The sequence below is a fragment of the Bufo bufo genome, chromosome 10 (assembly GCF_905171765.1).
Source record: "Bufo bufo chromosome 10, aBufBuf1.1, whole genome shotgun sequence".
In the NCBI taxonomy this organism is placed as follows: domain Eukaryota; kingdom Metazoa; phylum Chordata; class Amphibia; order Anura; family Bufonidae; genus Bufo; species Bufo bufo.
In genome coordinates this window covers 144,796,096-144,816,582 of record NC_053398.1, presented here as the reverse complement: position 1 = coordinate 144,816,582, position 20,487 = coordinate 144,796,096, and the positions used below count along the sequence as shown (strand labels likewise).

Below are 20,487 nucleotides of genomic sequence, written 5' to 3'. Positions count from 1 at the left end.
CCTGGTGTGACCGGTATATTATATGATAGTGCTGTACTATCCTGGTGGGACTGGTATATTATATGATAGTGCTGTACCACAGAGGTTGATGCCTTCACCAGTTACATTTACCGTTTATTCCGCTTCTGGCTTAAAAAGTGCATCAATAATTCATGTGACGGCGTCTGCCGTGTTCTCACCAAAACTGAGAACTGCAAAAAGAAAGCTTTATTTATAGCAGAAGAAGAAACGAGTACACGCCACGTACACTTGATAGTCCTGTCACTGTACTGGCACTGTGTGCGGTGCGCACCACGTCCACGTACCGGCGCGGTGTGCGTGGACTGGACTCCTGGTGTGAAGGCTCCCCTCGTATTCCATGTCATCTCGTTGTCACATGCACTTACCCCAGCGCCCCCTGCTGCTCATGGACGAAATGTGTAAACAACGGCGGTCCCCATAGGATGTGAGATGGCGGCAGGAGCTTTATCCAGTAATAGAATAATGAGCGAGCACTCATACACTTGGCAACCAGATTGACATGTGCAGAAAATATTTATTAAATCCCCATAAAATACAAGTAATAAAAATTATAAGAACAATGTAGCAATAATATACAACATTACAGTCACATATATTGTGGTAGATATGATTGATACTAGATTCGATAAAAATATATTCGATAAATTGAATGGTAGAAAATTCAATGTTGAAATATTCGATACCACTCAATAGTGTCGATAAATTCAATAATATCACACCAAAAGACTTCAAGTATATGCTGTTATTTGGGAAAGAGGGGGGTATTATCTTCTAGCGCTCTATCCCAATTTGGGAAACTGAATGTCACTGAGAATGTTGTAGGTGTATTCACTGGGAGCGCAACATGTTCATAAAGTGTCCACAGGAATCCTGATAATGTGAAAAGTCTCTTATAGCATATCCTTTTAAGCTCGATATGAGCTTTGGATTGAAGAAAACTTTAAATCGATATTTGGCTTACCGTCTAGCGTCTGCTGTCTCCCTATTGCTTCAATGGAGCTTTAAATATTTGCCGGCTTATTCAGTCGCTCCATACAGCAAGCTGGTTTGGATTTCGCGGGAGTTCCAAAGATCGCGGGAGTTGCCACTCTGTTCCGCAATTTCCTTTGGTGCAGCTTTCGACGATAAGAATAGTTAATCCTTTACTGTAGAGATTTTCTTCTGTATGGCCATACAATATTATCGGAGGCTTCTCAATGCAGGTACATCACTTGTTTCACCATACGCCTTACGGGTAGATTCACTCTCCCTTCCTCAGTGGTCGAGTGTCTGCCTGCTCGGCCTCCATTTTTATCCATTTCTTTAATTGCTTCCCAAATCTCGGACACCTGTTGTTCATGCTACTCCCAGTTGGCCAGGGAATCCTCCCACATAATCAGGGGATAATTCTATACAGCCTTGAATATTATTTTTTTTTCTTGCAGTTTCCATGCGTTTTTTGGCCCAGATGTCCCAATTGGTGCAATATATCATTGTGTGAAATATAAACTGGATATCTGATTGCTAACACTTATAAAATGACTTTTTATAATAAAATATTAAACAAATTTTCAAGATTAAAATACCAATATAAGAATGTAAAACAATAAATTAATAAATGTGAGGAATCTTGAAAGTTTCATAGAATTATTCGGATTTGATGGAGAAAGAAGGGTGGGTATCTCGGAGCCAAGGACACGTCGCAGCGCCGATAAACGGCCTAGCATGCGACGTGCCGTCGGCCACGAGACCCAACCTACATAAATCCAAAAATTTCCAACTCCGAATTAAGGCCTTTCGGTTGTAGAGATCCAAATTCATAAATGCGTCTGGATTCGATCCTAGACATTTGTCTGATAAAATCACCGCCTCTCCAGTGCCGTAAACACTAGACTTGATGGATCCGGCAGTTCCAATGTATCAGTCTGTTAAGCCTGTATCCGGCGTATACAATGCTGTGTGAGCCCGGCAGTTCCAATGTATCAGTCTGTTAAGCATGTATCCGGCGTATACAATGCTGTGTGAGCCCGGCAGTTCCAATGTATCAGTCTGTTAAGCCTGTATCCGGCGTATACAATGCTGTGTGAGCCCGGCAGTTCCAATGTATCAGTCTGTTAAGCATGTATCCGGCGTATACAATGCTGTGTGAGCCCAGCAGTTACAATGTATCAGTCTGTTAAGCATGTATCCGGCGTATACAATGCTGTGTGAGCCCGGCAGTTACAATGTATCAGTCTGTTAAGCCTGTATCCGGCGTATACAATGCTGTGTGAGCCCGGCAGTTACAATGTATCAGTCTGTTAAGCCTGTATCCGGCGTATACAATGCTGTGTGAGCCCGGCAGTTACAATGTATCAGTCTGTTAAGCCTGTATCCGGCGTATACAATGCTGTGTGAGCCCGGCAGTTACAATGTATCAGTCTGTTAAGCCTGTATCCGGCGTATACAATGCTGTGTGAGCCCGGCAGTTACAATGTATCAGTCTGTTAAGCATGTATCCGGCGTATACAATGCTGTGTGAGCCCGGCAGTTACAATGTATCAGTCTGTTAAGCATGTATCCGGCGTATACAATGCTGTGTGAGCCCGGCAGTTCCAATGTATCAGTCTGTTAAGCCTGTATCCGGCGTATACAATGCTGTGTGAGCTCGGCAGTTACAATGTATCGCCTTGAGCTGCTAATTGTACCCAGTTCCTCTTGGTTTGGGGCTCTTGGCCGCAGAGGGCACTGCTATAGCTGAGCCCTGTCCTCCCTCATTACAGCAGGACAGAGCCCCCGATAACTGCACCGTGTTTGGTTCTAGCCACACGTGATGACATGTGTAATTACACGCCACGTCTGATTCTGCTGGTTAATTAGGGAGGATTTAACCCATTGTGTGCTGCCTGCTCACTGCAGGACATGGAAATTTCCAAAGTACAACATATACAACCGGAGAAATTTATTTACAGCGCAATCATATAATGCACCCATCGCCGTACACCGTGATGATGCGAGCACGCAGCTTTTTGCTGTAGAATGACTTGGCAGATGCGTGTGCTCCCATTGGCCGCGGTCCCAGACGCTATTTATACGCTGTTTCTACTCCATTTCCCTCCTCACATCCTCGCTCGGCGTGGCGGCTCTCATGGGGATATATGGTCACACAATGTTCCACATTTTACTGGAGATCTCATTTCCGTTTTCCTGGATTAGATGTGGACACAATTTGCAGGGCGCGGGCGGTTATGTGGCTGGCCTTTGGCCTAGATCAGATCCTATAAATTAAGATATAATTTTTGCCATAGAAATTTCTACAATTAAAACACAAACAGTAAAAATGTCCCGAATACCACAAACCAGGACAATGGCTGCCGGGTGCGTGTGCTGGAGCCTGCCCTCTCCGCGCGGCTGTCACTTTTATAAAGTGTAGTTCTTTAGAGTGCCCCGGGGGGCGGCTGCCAGTCCAGGCTGTGGTTCTGACCATGGGCTCCCACTCTTCATAAAGTGCTTGTGACATTGGGAGCACTCCCATCATCCCAGGAGCTTCTTGTGGTCACTGCTGAGGCTCTGGTCGGCCCTGGGCGAGGCTGGGGTTGCACTTGTACAGTCCGAGGAGTGTGACGGCTTCTTGGCTGAAGGCTGTGACAGTGTGCAATACCACAGGAAGATGAAGAGACCTGGAGGGAAGGAAACACCAGAGGCCATTACAGGAGAGCCGATGTCACCTATAGATATGGATAGGGGGGGGCCTGGAGCTGATGTCACCAATAGATAAGTACAGTGGATATGGGGGAGCCTGTGGCTGACCTCACCTATAGATATTGTGACAGTGGAGCGACCAGAGAGGCAAATGAGGGGTATCTCACCCAGAGAAAGCTGGGCAAAAACAAGTAAGTCCGGGAAAATAGGCTTTCCCTCTCAGTTCGTCAGCTAGACTGTTAACGAGGGATAATTAACAGCCAGAACAGGAGCTCCGTAAAAAAATGTGTGCTGAGCTGTTCAATCATGGGGAGGAAGCAGGCTGTGCTGAGGTCGGTGGGAGGCAGGACCCTCCGATCACATGTGGTGGGCTCTGTGATTAGTGGTAGACTCAGAGGGAAGCCACTGTGGAGTCAGTGCCCGGACGGCCGAGGATTTTGTTTGATCCCCTGCGTTCGAAAGTCCCCTGACTGGTGTGGGAGATAATGAAGCTGGATGTGGGCAGAGTGCACAAACTACAGTGCTGGAGCCGCATCTTAAGATGTTCCAACTGTCTAATCTGACAAGATGGTGACCAGAGAGCGCAAATCGAACCAGAGGTGTTACAATATATACAGTATATTTGAGGGACCCTGGAGCAAACATCAACTTTACATACACTATATGGAGTTTAATATCCGGTCCTTTAGGTGTATGGCTGCGGGCTGGATGTTATACACCTGTGGTAATGGTAGACTGCATGGCCAGGGGTTGTATGTTACAGTGAGGAACAGAAGTATTTGAGCACCCTGCGATTAAGTTCTCCCACTTAGAAATCATGGAGGGTCTGAAATTCACATTGTCGGTGCATTCCCGCTCTGAGACAGAATTTAAAAAAAATTATTCTGGAAATCACATTGTATGATTTTTAAAGAATTTCTTTGTCTTGCACGGCTGAACATAAGTATCTGAACACCTGAGAAACAGCAAGAATTCTGGCTCTCAAAGACCTGTTACTGCACCTTTAAAAAGTCCACCTCTACTCCACTCATTCATCCAACTTAGTCGCACCTGTCTGAGCTCTTTAAAGACCCCTGTCCACCCCACAGTCAGTCAGACGCCAACTACTACCATGGACAAGACCAAAGAGCGGTCAAAAGACACCAGATGCAAAATTGTGGACCACAAGGCTGGAAAGGGCTACGGGGCAATTGCCAAGCAGCTTGGTGAAAATAGATCAACTGTTGGAGAAATTGTTAGAAAATGGAGAAGGCTAAAGACGACTGTCCGTCTCCCTCGGACTGGGGCTCCATGCAGGATCTCACCTCGTAGGGTATCGCTGATGATAAGAAAGGTGAGGAATCAGCCCAGAACTACCAGGGAGGTGCTGGTCAATGACATGAAGAGAGCGGGGACCACAGCTTCAGAGGTCACTGTCGGTAGAACACTACGCCGTCATGGTTTCAGATCATGCATTGCACGGAAGGTTCCCCTGCTCAAGTCATCACATGTCCAGGCCCGTCTGAAGTATGCCAATGACCATCTGGATGATCCAGAGGAGGCCGGGGAGAAAGTCATGTGGTCAGAGGAGACCAAAGGAGAACTTTTTGGTCTAAACTTCACTCATCGTGTTTAGAGGAAAAAGAAGGATGAGTTGCATCCTTCCTACTGTGAAGCATGGGGGGGGGCTTTTCTGTGAAGGGGACAGGATGAATGGGGCCATTTATTGTGAGATTTTGAGCAACAACCTGCTTCCCTCAGTCATAGCATTGAAGATGGGTCGTGGCTGGGTCTTCCAACATGACAATGACCCGAAGCACACAGCCAGGATAACCAAGGAGCGGCTCCGGAAGAAGCATATCAAGGTTCTGGAGTGGCCTAGCCCGTCTCCAGACCTAAATCCAATAGAACATCTTTGGAGGGAGCTGAAACTCTGTGTTGCTCAGCAACAGCCCCAAAACCTGACAGATGTAGAGGAGATCTGTGTGAAGGAGTGGGCCGAAATCCCTGCTGTAGTGTGTGCAAATCTGGTCAAGAACTACAGGAAATGTTTGACCTCTGGAACTGCAAACAAAGGCTTCTGGACCAAATATTAACACTGATTTTCTCAGGTGTTCAGATACTTATGTTCAGCAGTGCAAGACAAATACATTCTTTAAAAATCATACAATGATTTCCTGAATTTGTTTTTTAAATTCTGTCTCTCAGATGGGAATGCACCTACAATGTGAATTTCAGACCCCTCCATCATGTGGGAGAACTTGCAAAATCGCAGAGTGTTCAAATATTTCTGTTCCTCACTGTAACATACAACCCCTAGCCATGTAGTCTACCATTACCACAGTGTATAACATCCAGGCTCTAGCCATGTAGTCTACCATTACCACAGGTGTATAACATCCAGCCCCCAGCCATGCAGTCTGACTCATTGTAAAGAGCTCCTGGCATGTCACCCCACACAGGTGATGGTGGAAAATCTAGGAGGGGAATTATAGGAAAGTGTAAGGAACCACAGCAGCTCAGCCATGAAGTGGAGTGGAGACCACGTGAAGTTACAGAGTAGGGTCTCCAAGTGCTGAAGAGCATAGGGTATAAAAGTCACCAACGCTCTGCTGACTCCATAACTGCAGAGTCCAGACCCTCTCTTTCATTAACATCAACAAAATAACTGTGCTGGGAGCTTCATGCCATCAGTGTCCATGGCCACTGCATGGCAGCCTTCCATCACCAAGCACAATGCCAGGCGTGGGATGGAAGGTGTAAAGCATGCTACCACTGGACTCAGTTGCAGTAGAGAAGTCTGGGATGGGTAATGCTATGGGGAGGTCTTCAGGGGTCAGCCTCGGCCCCTTAGGTGCAGTGAAGGGAAATCGTTATGGTTCAGCGGACAAGACATTGTGGAGAATTGTATGGGGGAACTGTGGGAACATTTTAAGGAAGGCCCTTTTCTGCTCCTCCATGACTGTGCCCTAGTGCACAAGCTCCATAAAGGCATGGCTGGGGGAGTCTGGAAGAACCTTACCGACCATACAGAACCAGAATGGAGACTGAGAGCCGAGCCTTCCACTCCAACATCAGGGTCTGACCTCACAAATGATCTTCTGGATGAAGGGGTTAAAATTTCCCACCAAAATATTATAGACAGACTTCCCAGAGGTGCAAAGGGGGGCCTTCCCACAAGAGCAATGGGAGGCCTAACTCCAAATTATTGCCTATGGATGTAGAAAGGGAGGTCAGAGAAGCTCGTGGAGTGGGTCACATACTTTTCTCCTTACAGTGTATATTCAGGGGAGTCTGTTCCTTCAGGTCTGGGCTATTCTGGAGAATGTGGAGGTGGTCAGGGAACAGTATGGCTCTAGATCCAGTGCCGTGCTGTCCCCCTGTCTTTCACCTATAGTGTGGTATGTGGTATTTTTCTATACGGTTGTACTGTAAAGTGCAGTTGTGGCTGTGAGACCCCGGCCTGTCCAGGGCAGCATGGGCTTCACCTGACTGTCATGGCGTCTTAGCCCAAGGCTTACATATTACCTGGAGGCTTCACAGCTGGTAATGACCAGCAATGGCGGACAGGCACTCACCTTGCAAGGCGTTCAGGATGCTGAAGATATATTGTATGGGCAGGTAAAGGGCTCCATGTGAGAAGAAGGCCAGGCCCCATGGCAGGCCCAACATGCAGCTGAGCCCCAGCAACGTGACACAATGGCGGATCTTCTCTGCTCTTGTGTGTGCGGAGAGTCGCAGGACGCGGCGGGTCATGGCCACCATCATACAGAAGTTAAACAGGAGGATGGCAGCGCAGAAGCCCAGATTCAGCAGCTGGATGATGGGCTCCGTCAGCCAACAGCTACAAGAAAAAGACAGAAATGTAGAAGACAAGAACCTGAGGAGGTGTCGGAGGTGCGGTGGAAGGACTTACATGGAGGCTGTGGAGTTGTAGGAAGACGGTCGCTCCACGGCGATGTGATAAACCCCATAACTCTCCATCAACAACATGGCACCCACAATAAGGAGAGGGACCCCTGCGGAGAAGACGTGACAGTGGTCAGTGTGGAAGCCGTGCAACACATGAGGACTGGAGGACACGCCGACCAGGACTCACCCCAGCCCACCAGGGCCAGCTTCACAGTGGTGAGAGAGGAGGCCGGGAAGACCTTGACTACGAGCCGGTAGAGGTTGAAGCCTTCAATGGCCATCCAGGAGAAAGTGCCGAGCAGAGCAAAGTGCAGAGTGGCCGCTGCTCCGATGCAGGGGCCCTGCTCCTCCAGGGCTCCCAGCACAGCACTCACGATGAAGCCCAGGTCCAAAAGAAGCACTGCCCCCAACAAGTTCACATGGATCTGCAATGTGGGGTTCGACTGCATCTTCCTGTCAGGAAAATAAGTGTCACAATATGCACACATACATGTAACACGTCAGCACACATACATGTAACACGTCAGCACACATACATGTAACACGTCAGCACACATACATGTAACACGTCAGCACACACCAACCTGCACACATACATGTAACACGTCTGCACACATACATGTAACACGTCAGCACACATACATGTAACACGTCAGCACACATACATGTAACACGTCAGCACACATACATGTAACACATCAGCACACACCAACCTGCACACATACATGTAACACATCAGCACACACCAACCTGCACACATACATGTAACACGTCTGCACACATACATGTAACACGTCAGCACACACTGCATTGTACACGCATTGATTTAACATGTAAACACACATTGAAGGACACTGAAACACACAGCACATGTATGACGATACCCGGAGCAGCAGATCCAGATGACTGTGAAGAAGCAGCAGATGGCGGAGATGCTGCATCCAGCGAATGTCAGGACCGACAGCGAGATGAGGTGGACCTCCGGGAGGACGGCCCCGGGCACCTGCTGGAGACGGTGGGGTGATGTCATGAATTTCTGGGGTTCAGGATGGGGGGGGGGGGGGGGTGTGATGGCCTAAATGTTCCCTCAGAACTCACCATCAGCAGTGCGAAGTATGTCAGGTGGTTACACCTGCAGTCGGTGTGGCCCTCACCAGGCACCGTGCGGCATCCATCCGTCCTCCAGTTTTCGGACAACTCTGTGGGAATGGATGTGACCAGTCGTCATTACCCAGACATTCATGGTGGAGCTCACCCCCATATTAGCAGACGGTGGGGATACTCACCATCCCAGAACACGCAGACCACAGACGATTGCACCTGTGGCACAAAAGAGGGGAACACATTAGGGAGAATTGTTGTGAAGGGCGAAGGGGCAGGAATGAGGACACATCCCACACATACACGTCTATGCTGAGCTTATCTCTCCACAACAGATGGAGCAGACACTGGTGACATCCGCATTCTTGTGACCTTTGGGTCCTTTTCCTGTAATTAACCACCACATTTTACAGGTGCAGCTCCCAGTCCCAGCACATAGCAACGTGGGATCATACAAACCCAGCGTAGACATAATACAAGATGAAACCATAGGGCGCTCCATAGTGAAGGACCGTCCGACACAGGAGGAGATTTATCAAACTGGTGTAAAGTAGAACTGGCTGAGTTGCCCATAGCAACCAATCAGATTCCACCTTTCATTTTCCAAAGGAGCTGTAATAAATGAAAGGTTGAATCTGATTGGTTGCTATGGGCAGTTGGATAAATCTACCCTATAGAGTGCACAGGGTCGGACTTCAGACCCAGAAGGTGCTGTGCATTTACAGGCATGAAACGCGTTATATGCAATTTTACATATTTTATTGCTTTAATAAATTATTTTCTCCCTCGGTCTCCTGCGCTGATGGAAGCTTTTTTCTGTTTCTACTGTGGTGCAGCGTATACATGAGGGAGCAGGTCCGGTGCCACTGATGGGTGTGAAGGCAAGAGGGGTGACACTTGGGACGGGGAGAGGGGTGGCACACAGGGCTGGTGTAATGGGGAGAGAGGTGACAGTTGGGAGTCTTGGGACAAGTGTGACAGGGAGAGGGGTGGCACATGGGGCTGGTGTAATGGAGAGAGGGGTGACACATGCGGCTGGTGTAATGGGGAGAGGGGTGACAGTTGGGACAAGTGTGACGGGGAGAGGGGTGACAATTGGGACAAGTGTGACGGGGAGAGGGGTGGCACATGGGGCTGGTGTAATGGGGAGAGGGGTGACAGTTGGGACAAGTGTGAGGGGAGAGGGGTGGCAAACGGGGCTAGTGTAATAGGGAGAGGGGTGGCACATGGGGCTGGTGTAACGGGGAGAGGGGTAACACTTGGGAGAAGTGTGACGGGGAGAGGGGTGACAGTTGGGACAAGTGTGACGGGGAGAGGGGTGGCAAACGGGGCTAGTGTAATAAGGAGAGGGGTGGCACACGGAGCTGGTGTAATGGGGAGAGGGGAAACACTTGGGAGAAGTGTGACGGGGAGAGGGGTGACATCTAGGACAAGTGTGACGGGGAGAGGGGTGACACACGGGGCTGGTGTAACGGGAAGAGGGTTGACACCCAGGACGGGTATGACATGGGTCCTTGGCTAGTTGTTCTAAATAGCACAGCAGTTTCTAGTTACACCCGGCAGTCACCATTTCTAGGAGTGGGTATCCCCCCCCTCCTGGTGCTTGGGTGATGGCAAAGACATCTTTAGATTTCAGAGAAAGCAGCCATGTGCATGCTCGACCTCTCTTACACGTGGCTGTCATTGGCTGGGGTCAGTTACCACATCTGTTACCTGTAAGGGCTGGTGGTAAAAGGTGATGACAATGTCTTCAGGAAGGTTAGAGACGGGTGTTCCCTCCAGGGTGACGCCGACCACCTGACTGTCCAGGACCGTGCTGTTTGCAGCATCCTGTGTGCACACATAGGTCAGTACATGATTCTCTGCCGTGCAGGCTGCACCGTGTGACAACTATGAGCGCGAGGTCTCACCTGGAAGAGCGCTCCAGAGCTGCGGATTCGGACAACCTGCAGCCGAGTACCAGGGTCCATTGTTTCCAGAAGCTCTTTGGGAAAAGACAAAGAAATGCCCAGATGATCAGGAAGAGAACTCAGCTGTAGGGGGTGAGAAGAACACACGTTAGGGTTACCAGGTAACCACATGTCGTCCCCAGTGTCCAGTCCTGTGGATCATGACTGTTACCACTCACCACCTCAGCAGAATGCAGCTTATATACAGCCGCCTGCAGAGAGCCCTTCCCAAAATGGCGCCTGTCCTCATCAAATGTCACCTTGGACAACGTTGCATCAATCCAGCCACGGAACCTGAAAGGAGACAGAAGAGGCTGTGTCGTGGGACATGGGTACAACCGGTTCCTCAGGGACTCAGGGAATTACTTACACTTGTCCAGTGTCAAAGAAAGTGTCCCTGTCCAAATAGTCGGCAACTTGTGAGATCTCATGCTCCACACTCTTGGCATCTACAAGACAGATAGGAAGAATGATCAACAGTGACCCCAAGAAGCATGAACACCCAGGAGCAGGACCTCTAGGAGCATGAACCCCAGGACCTCTAGGAGCATGAACCCCAGGACCTCTAGGAGCATGAACCCCAGGAACAGGACCTCCAGAAGCATGATTCCCAAGAGCCGGAGCATGAACCACAGGAGCAAGACCTCCAGAAGCAGGACCCCCAGAAGCATGAACCCAAGAAGCATAGACCACCAAGGTGCATTAACCCCAGGAGCAGGACCCCAATCATCTGTCGTAAATGGGGGAAAATTGAAATAAATAATCTAATGGCTGGTAAAATCTTTATCTCCTCCCTGTCACCTGCGTGTATGATGAAACCATTCATGTGCTCTGTCCCTCCTTTCATCTAATCAACCCCTCCCCTGCCTGCCCAAACCCCCCCTCTTCTGCTCTATCCTTTCCCTGCCTGCCCTCTGTCACTCCTATTCCTGCCCTGTCCCCTCCCGTTCCTTGATCAGCAGTTCCCCTGTCTGCACTTAGACCTTCCCCTACCTTCCCCCCTCCCCGCCAGCACTCTGTTCCTCCCCTTCCTGCACCTAGATCCTCCCCTGCCTGCGCTCAGTCCCTTCCCTTCTGCCTTGTTTGCCTCCCCTGCCTGACCTCTGTCCCCACTCTTACTGTGCTCAGCCCCTCCCCTGCCTGTCCCATTTCCTGCCCTGTCCCTCCTATGCCTGCCCTCTGTTCTTCTCATGCTTGAACTCAGCTGCCCGCCTGCCCTGTTTCCCTCCCCTGCCTGCACTCAGCCCCTCCACTCTTCCTTCAGCCCCTCCCCTGCCTTCCTTCAGCCCTTCCCCTGCCTTCCTTCAGCCCTTCCCCTGTCTGCTCTTTTCCCCTCACCTGCCTGTTGTCAATCCCTTCCCAGCCTTTCTTCAGCCCCTCCCCTACCTGCACTTTTCCCTCCCCTGCCTTCCTTTAGCCCCTCCCCTGCCTTCATTAAGCCCCTCCCCTGCTTGCTCTCAATCCTTCCCCAGCCTTCCTTCAGACCCTCCCCTGACTGCACTTTTTCCCACCCCTGCCTTCCTTTAGCTCCTCCCCTGCCTTCCCTTAGTTCTCTCCCTGTCTTCTTTCAGCCCCTCTCGTGCTTGAACTCAATTCCTCCAACCCCTCCCCTGCCTGCCCTTTTTCCCACCCCTGCCTTCCTTTAGCTCCTCCCCTGCCTTCCCTTAGTTCTCTCCCTGTCTTCTTTCAGCCCCTCTCGTGCTTGAACTCAATTCCTCCAACCCCTCCCCTGCCTGCCCTTTTTCTCTCCCTGCCTTCCTTTAGCTCCTCCCCTGCCTGCACTCAATCCCTCCCCTGCCTTCCTTCAGCCCTCCCCTGCCTTCCTTCAGCCTCTCCCACTGGTGTCACAAATGATGATAGTGGATCGGCAGCGCCTTTGATGGTACACGCAGCCTACAGACCCCTCCCCCAATACACAACTCTGTTCTCTCCCTGCTTACATGTATGGCCACGTGTACTAACCCCCATTCTTCTCACTGTTTTCCTGAAATTATCTGTGCTGCTGGGAGGCCACTACATCATGGATGTTATTGTGTGTGGATTTATTAGAGTGTGAGCCCCTGTGCCCAGAGCCCTGTGTACCACACACAAGACCCCGGTGCGAGGGCGGCTCCAGATAACAGAAATTCCATCAACTCAGCTGCAGGAGAGGAAGAAGCGACCGGCATCCGCAGGGGCCCTAATATATGGGGGAGGGGTGTAATGGGGATTGTGGAGTCAGGTGTCTGAAGTAGAAGAAATCATGTGACCTGTTATGGGGTTGTTGGGGTGATGTGACCCAGAGGTGGACAAAGACAGCGTGGGGCTCCAGTTCAGTACAATATAGGGAAATCACACAGCCCCCCATCCTCCTACCGTCACACAGCCCCCCATCCTCCTACCGTCACACAGCCCCCCGTCCTCCTACAGTCACACAGCCCCCCGTCCTCCTACCATTACACAGCCCCCCCGTCCTCCTACGGTAACACAGCCCCCCATCCTCCTACGGTCACACAGCCCCCATCCTCCTACGGTCACACAGCCCCCCGTCCTCCTACCGTCACACAGCCCCCCGTTCTCCTACCGTCACACAGCCCCCCCGTCCTCCTACCGTCACACAGCCCCCCGTCCTCCTACCGTCACACAGCCCCCCGTCCTCCTACCGTCACACAGCCCCTTGTCCTCCTACCGTCACACAGCCCCCCGTCCTCCTACCGTCACACAGCCCCCGTCCTCCTACCGTCACACAGCCCCCCGTCCTCCTACCGTCACACAGCCCCCCGTCCTCCTACCGTCACACAGCCCCCCGTCCTCCTACCGTCACACAGCCCCCCTTCCTCCTACCGTCACACAGCCCCCCGTCCTCCTACCGTCACACAGCCCCCCGTCCTCCTACCGTCACACAGCCCCCGTCCTCCTACCGTAACACAGCCCCCCGTCCTCCTACAGTAACACAGCCCCCGTCCTCCTACAGTAACACAGCCCCCCATCCTCCTATGCTTGCACAGCCCCCCATCTTCCTATGCTTGCACAGCCTCCCGTCCTCGTATGCTTGCACAGCCCCCCATCCTCCTATGCTTGCACAGCCCCCCATCTTCCTATGCTCGCACAGCCCCCCATCTTCCTATGCTCGCACAGCCCCCCGTCCTCCTATGCTTGCACAGCTCCCCATCTTCCTATGCTTGCACAGCCCCCCGTCCTCCTATGCTTGCACAGCCCCCCCATCTTCCTATGCTTGCACAGCCCCCCATCTTCCTATGCTTGCACAGCCCCCCGTCCTCCTATGCTTGCACAGCCCCCCATCTTCCTATGCTCGCACAGCCCCCCATCTTCGTATGCTCGCACAGCCCCCCCATCTTCCTATGCTCGCACAGCCCCCCATCTTCCTATGCTCGCACAGCCCCCCATCCTCCTATGATTGCACAGCCCTCCATCTTCCTATGCTTGCACAGCCCCCCATCTTCCTATGCTTGCACAGCCCCCATCTTCCTATGCTTGCACAGCCCCCCATCTTCCTATGCTTGCACAGCCCCCCATCTTCCTATGCTTGCACAGCCCCCCATCTTCCTATGCTTGCACAGCCCATCTTCCTATGCTCGCACAGCCCCCCATCTTCCTATGCTCGCACAGCCCTCTATCCTTCTATGCTCGCACAGCCCCCCATCTTCCTATGCTTGCACAGCCCCCCGTCCTCCTATGCTCGCACAGCCCCCCATCTTCCTATGCTCGCACAGCCCCCCATCTTCCTATGCTCGCACAGCCCCCCCGTCCTCCTATGCTTGCACAGCCCCCCGTCCTCCTATGCTTGCACAGCCCCCCATCTTCCTATGCTCGCACAGCCCCCCATCTTCCTATGCTCGCACAGCCCCCCATCTTCCTATGCTCGCACAGCCCCCCGTCAGTGTCCTGATCTCTCACTGCACACACTCAGGGCACCATCCTCGGGGTGACACAGTCTGCTGGGAGTTGTATTCCCACAGAACACGAACAAGCGCTTTGTTTCCACCACCCCATGTGCGTCTGTCTGTGTAGAATGGGGCGAGACACCCCCTCTTGTATCTGCCCACAAGAGACAGTGTGGGAGGTTGTGAAATGTACATCTCGCAGATGTGACATCACAGACTGATGGGAAATGGAAACCTGAGGTCTTGGTGAAGCCAGAGAGACAGCGATCATCATAACCAGAGAGAGAGAGAGCGCACATCATAACCAGAGAGAGAGCGCACATCATAACTAGAGAGAGAGCACACATCATAACCAGAGAGAGAGCACACATCATAACCAGAGAGAGAGAGCACATCATAACTAGAGAGAGAGAGCACACATCATAACCAGAGAGAGCGCACATCGTAACCAGAAAGAGAGAGCACACATCGTAACCAGAGAGAGAGCGCACACATCATAACCAGAGAGAGAGAGAGAGAGCACACATCATAACCAGCGAGAGAGAGAGCACACATCATAATCAGAGAGAGAGCGCACATCATAACCAGAGAGAGAGCGCACACAACGTAACCAGAGAGAGAGCGCACACATCATAACCAGAGAGAGAGAGAGCACACATCATAACCAGAGAGAGAGAGCGCAAATCATAACCAGAGAGAGAGAGAGAGCGCACATCATAACCAGAGAGAGAGAGCGCAAATCATAACCAGAGAGAGAGAGCGCAAATCATAACCAGAGAGAGAGAGAGCGCACATCATAACCAGAGAGAGAACGCACATCATAACCAGAGAGAGAGCGCACATCATAACCAGAGAGAGAGCGCACATCATAACCAGAGAGAGAGCGCACATCATAACCAGAGAGAGAGCGCACATCATAACCAGAGAGAGAGCGCACATCATAACCAGAGAGAGAGCGCACAGCCGCACATCATAACCAGAGAGAGACAGTGAGCGAAAAAGACAGGAAAACAGAGAGGAATAGATAAAGAGAGCAAGAAAGGGAGAGAGAGGAAAATGAAGAGACAGATAAAGAGTGAGAAAAAGATTGGAAAAAAAAAGAATGAAAGAGAAAAGTAAGAGAGAGAAAAACAAAAAGATAACAGAGAGAGATGAAGGAGAGAGAAAGAAAAAGCGTGAAAAGAGAATATGAGAGAAAGGAGAAAGAAAAAGAGAGAGAAAAAGAAGAGACAGAAAAATTGTGAGAAAGAGAACTGAGATTAAAAAAAATGGAACAAAAGAAAGACAGAGAGAGAAATAGTGAGAGAAAGAGAGCGAGAGAGGAGACAGAAGAGAGAGAATACATGGGATTATAGAGAAAGAGAAGGAAGAGAGGGAAGGAGAAGAGAGAAGCACAAAAGATAGAGAGAAAGGAAAGAGATTAGAGAAAGAAACAGAACGAGAAGGAGAGAAAGAGAGTGAACGAGACAAATAGAGGGGGAATGAAATAGAAAGAGAAGGGAGAAAGAAAAAGAGAGCGAGAAAGAGAGGAACAGAGAGAGACAGAGAGAAGAAAACTAGACAGAGAAAAAAATAGAAAGGAAATATAACAAGAAAGGGACAGCAAGAGAAAGAAAAAGCTGAAAGAGAGCGTATATAGAGAGGGTCTCACTACTACTCCTATCATCCTCAGCAGTGCAGTCTCACCTGTGTAGGTGGGCCGGAGGGGGAAGCTGAAGTTGCAGGAGTTCCCCACTGGTTGCCCATTGATGGTGACATTGATGAGCAGGTAGCTGGGCTCGCAGGTGAATGATGGGGGTTGTGCTTCTGATGGGGGCAGGTTACTCTGGGGCTGGGGGCTGGCCGACACATTCCATGATTTGGTCACTCCATAGGTGAAGTTGAGGAGGCGCAGGGCAGGAACCCAGTGCACGCAGAACGTATAAGGGCCGGGCTGCGACTGCAGGAGGATGTCCCCAGAGGTGAGGAGAGGAGAACGCACGATCAGGGCCTCCTCTGTGTTCACCACGCTCAGTGTATTCTCTCCAGAGCTGCCACAATATCGCAGGTTGTTTCCACCAATCTCCTGCCTCCTCCATCCGCACAGTGACAGCGCTCGCATACCTGGCACCGCCCCTGAGGAACACAAGAGCACAGAGCATAGTAAGATCACAGGCATTTGTAACAAACCCTCAGCCCAGAGCAGGACCAACTGTCCACCAGCTGAACACCGTTCAGTCGAAGTTTCACTTATATCAAAGCAGAGAACCCCTTTAAGTTCTCACATTCCCCTGACACAGCATGCAGCAGTAACCCTCCCTGGAGGGGTCTCATCACCTGAGGAAAATGGCACAGCGAATGTACAAGCCTCACAAATGTCTGACTGGTGCTGGCTCACTTCCACTTCAGGAAAATGAGGGTCCCTTTAACCCCAGTTCACACTGCACAAAGGATGAGAGCATGCAAAAAACTAACTGTGGTGTCCGTTATACATGTCGAGAGGAGAGGAGACTACATACTGCTGGGAGGTGAGGAGATGCCACTGTCCTCTAATATATATTACATAGAGGCTGGAGGGAGAGGAGATGTCACTGTCCTCTAATATATATTACATAGAGGCTGCAGGGAGAGGAGACTACAGAGTACAGACTGCTGGGAGGTGAGGAGATGCCAGTGTCCTCTAATATATATTACATAGAGGCTGGAGGGAGAGGAGACTACAGAGTACAGACTGCTGGGAGGTGAGGAGATGCCACTGTCCTCTAATATATATTACATAGAGGCTGCAGGGAGAGGAGTCTACATACTGCTGGGAGGTGAGGAGATCTCCCTGTCCTCTAATATATAGTACATAGAGGCTGCAGGGAGAGGAGACTACAGACTGCTGGGAGGTGAGGAGATCTCTCTGTCCTCTAATATATATTACATAGAGGCTGCAGGGAGAGGAGACTACAGAGTCCAGACTGCTGGGAGGTGAGGAGATGTCTCTGTCCTCTAATATATAGTACATAGAGGCTGTAGGGAGAGGAGACTACAGACTGCTGGAAGGTGAGGAGATGTCTCTATCCTCTAATAACATATATTACATAGAGGCTGCAGGGAGAGGAAACGACAGACTGCTGGAAGATGAGGAGATGTCTCTGTCCTCTAATAACATATATTACATAGAGGCTGCGGGGAGAGGAGACTACAGAGTTCAGACTGCTGGGAGGTGAGGAGATCTCCCTGTCCTCTAATATATATTACATGGAGGCTGCAGGGAGAGGAGACTACTGACTGCTGGGAGGTGAGGAGATCTCCCTGTCCTCTAATATATAGTACATAGAGGCTGCAGGGAGAGGAGACTACAGAGTCCAGACTGCTGGAAGGTGAGGAGATCTCTCTGTCCTCTAATATATATTACATAGAGGCTGCAGGGAGAGGAGACTACAGAGTCCAGACTGCTGGGAGGTGAGGAGATGTCTCTGTCCTCTAATAACATATTACATGGAGGCTGCAGGTAGAGGAAGAGATCCTGGCGGCTGCTCTCTGGAGCCGTGGCGGTGGCCTCAGCAGTGTTTCGAATTCACACTCTGACTGAGGAGTTCAGGGGGGCGGCGAGTGCGTCACAGTCGGCTCTGCCGCGTCTGGTTTCATGTATCAGAAGACATAGAAAATTCCTTCAAATATCAGAGTTTCGGAACAATATGACTTATTACAAGGACAAGACTCAGCATGCTGCACCAGAGCATCACAGAATGGGGGGAGTAGTCCTGCGCCATCATCCCGGACAGGATCACACAGGCTAGCATTAGATACAGCAAGCAGTTTTACACATGATATGATTTGATAACGCCGACTGTATCACACATGATGGGATTAGATACAGTATACTTTTACACAATATATGAATAGATACAACAGACCGTATCACACATGACAAGATACGGTACAGAAGGGAGTATCATGCATAATAGGACTAGATTGTCCAAGACAGTATCACACATGATAGGATTAGATACAGCATCTTAGCAGACGGTATCACACAATAGGATTAGATAAAGTAGATAGTATCACATCAGAGAATTAGATACAGGAGCCAGTAATAGGATTAAATACAGCAGACAGTATTACATAGGACAGGTTTAGGTACAGCAGGCAGTATCACACAGTAGGATTAGATACAGCAGGCAGTATCACACAGTAGGATTAGATACAGCAGGCAGTATCACACAATATGATTAGATACAGTAGCTCGGCAGATAGTATAACATATGATAGGATTAAATAAAGAAGATAGTATATCACATGTTAGGATTAGATACAGCAGACAGTATCACACATGTTAGGATTAGATACAGCAGACAGTATCAAAGCGCTGGTGCGGCCTCATCTGGAATACGCAGTCCAGTTCTGGGCACCAGTCCATAGAAAGGACGCCCTGGAGCTGGAGAGAGTACAGAGGAGAGCGACTAAACTGATAAGGGGCCCGGAGGGTCTTAATTAGGAAGAAAGATTAAAAGAATTGAATTTATTTAGTCTTGAGAAGAGACGTCTAAGGGGGGACGGGATTAACCTGTACAAATATATAAATGGGCCATACAAAAAATACGGAGAAAACTGTCCCATGTAAAATGCCCTCAGAAGACAAGGGGGCGCTGCCTCCGACTGGAGAAGAAATACTTCAGTCTCCAGAAGCGTCAAAGCTTCTTTACTGTAAGAACGGTGAGTCTGTGGAATAGACGTCCTCAGGACGTGGTCACTGCAGGAACAGGGGACGGGTTTATAAAGGGTTTAGATTAATTCTTAAAAGTAAAAAACATTAATGCTCTTGGAAACGTGTAGAAATCTGAGTCTCATTTCCTTCTGGGATTCGCGTCCCCACCGATCCCTTGGTTGAACTTGATGGATTTATGGTCTTTTTTCAACCGTATTAACTATGTAAATGTGTAACTATGTATCACACATGATAGGAGCAGATACACAGCTCAAAAGACACTTTCATAGGAGACATGCAGAATTCTGGGGGCATTAGATGGACTGCAGGGGGCAGTGTTCTGGGTGTAAGTGCAGGGGGCATTAAATGGACTGCAGGGGGCAGTGTTCTGGGTGTAAGTGGATGGACATTATTTGGGGTGCATGTAATTTGAGGAACAGGTGGAGGGGTCTCAGGGGAACGGCACATACCATGCAGAAGTAGCAGCAGGAACACCAGGGACATGGTGACTGATCCTCCAGGGTGATCCGGGCTCTGAAGCTGGAGGAGAAAAGAACCTTTGTTAATGTTTGCAGAAGGAGGAGGAAGAGGAGGAGGGGAGTCTCAGACTGACACCAACAATGCAAAGGACAACACAGCTCTGTCTGCAGGGGGGGGGGTCACACTGCACAGTCTGGAGAGACGGGGTCACACTGCACAGTCTGCAGAGACGGGGGTACACTGCACAGTCTGCAGAGAAGGGGTACACTGCACAGTCTGCAGAGAAGGGGTACACTGCACATTCTGCGGAAAAGAGGGTACATTGCACAGTCTGCGGAGAAGGGGGTACACTGCACAGTCTGCGGAGAAAGGGGTACACTGCACAGTCTGCGGAGAAGGGGGTACACTGCACAGTCTGCGGAGAAGGGGGTACACTGCACAATCTGCGGAGAAGGGGGTACATTGCACAGTCTGCAGAGAAGGGGTACACTGCACATTCTGCGGAAAAGAGGGTACATTGCACAGTCTGCGGAGAAGGGGTACACTGCACAGTCTGCGGAGAAGGGGTACACTGCACAGTCTGCGGAGAAGGGGTACACTGCACAGTCTGCGGAGAAGGGGTACACTGCACAGTCTGCGGAGAAGGGGGTACACTGCACAATCTGCGGAGAAGGGGGTACATTGCACAGTCTGCAGAGAAGGGGTACACTGCACAGTCTGCAGAGAAGGGGTACACTGCACAGTCTGCGGAGAAGGGGGTACACTGCACAATCTGCGGAGAAGGGGGTACATTGCACAGTCTGCGGAGAAGGGGTACACTGCACAG

General features: G+C 50.4%; 2 protein-coding genes across 5 annotated transcripts in view; one reads left to right on the top strand and one right to left on the bottom strand.

The window, feature by feature from the left end:
• Window positions 1-2,926: 2,926 nt before the first annotated feature.
• The window catches only part of LOC120980720 (adhesion G-protein coupled receptor G1-like), a 25,366-nt gene continuing 7,805 nt past the window's right edge, over window positions 2,927-20,487 (bottom strand). For all 3 annotated transcript variants that reach the window (XM_040409976.1, XM_040409975.1, XM_040409974.1), the window contains exons 2-14: window positions 19,652-19,721; window positions 16,193-16,621; window positions 10,993-11,071; window positions 10,802-10,916; window positions 10,584-10,706; window positions 10,387-10,503; window positions 8,859-8,892; window positions 8,671-8,771; window positions 8,457-8,578; window positions 7,760-8,025; window positions 7,577-7,679; window positions 7,239-7,504; window positions 2,927-3,659 (exon numbers count right to left, since the gene is read on the bottom strand). In XM_040409976.1, coding sequence (XP_040265910.1) covers window positions 3,514-3,659; window positions 7,239-7,504; window positions 7,577-7,679; window positions 7,760-8,025; window positions 8,457-8,578; window positions 8,671-8,771; window positions 8,859-8,892; window positions 10,387-10,503; window positions 10,584-10,706; window positions 10,802-10,916; window positions 10,993-11,071; window positions 16,193-16,621; window positions 19,652-19,685 — 1,935 coding nt within the window. In that variant the 5' untranslated portion in view covers window positions 19,686-19,721 and the 3' untranslated portion in view covers window positions 2,927-3,513. The remainder of the gene's footprint in view (window positions 3,660-7,238; window positions 7,505-7,576; window positions 7,680-7,759; window positions 8,026-8,456; window positions 8,579-8,670; window positions 8,772-8,858; window positions 8,893-10,386; window positions 10,504-10,583; window positions 10,707-10,801; window positions 10,917-10,992; window positions 11,072-16,192; window positions 16,622-19,651; window positions 19,722-20,487) is intronic.
• Window positions 19,731-20,487, top strand: part of LOC120980721 (oocyte zinc finger protein XlCOF6-like) — a 1,695-nt gene continuing 938 nt past the window's right edge. For both annotated transcript variants that reach the window (XM_040409979.1, XM_040409978.1), the window contains exon 1: window positions 19,731-20,487. This exon is cut by the window's right edge and continues 535 nt beyond it. In XM_040409979.1, coding sequence (XP_040265913.1) covers window positions 19,802-20,487 — 686 coding nt within the window. In that variant the 5' untranslated portion in view covers window positions 19,731-19,801.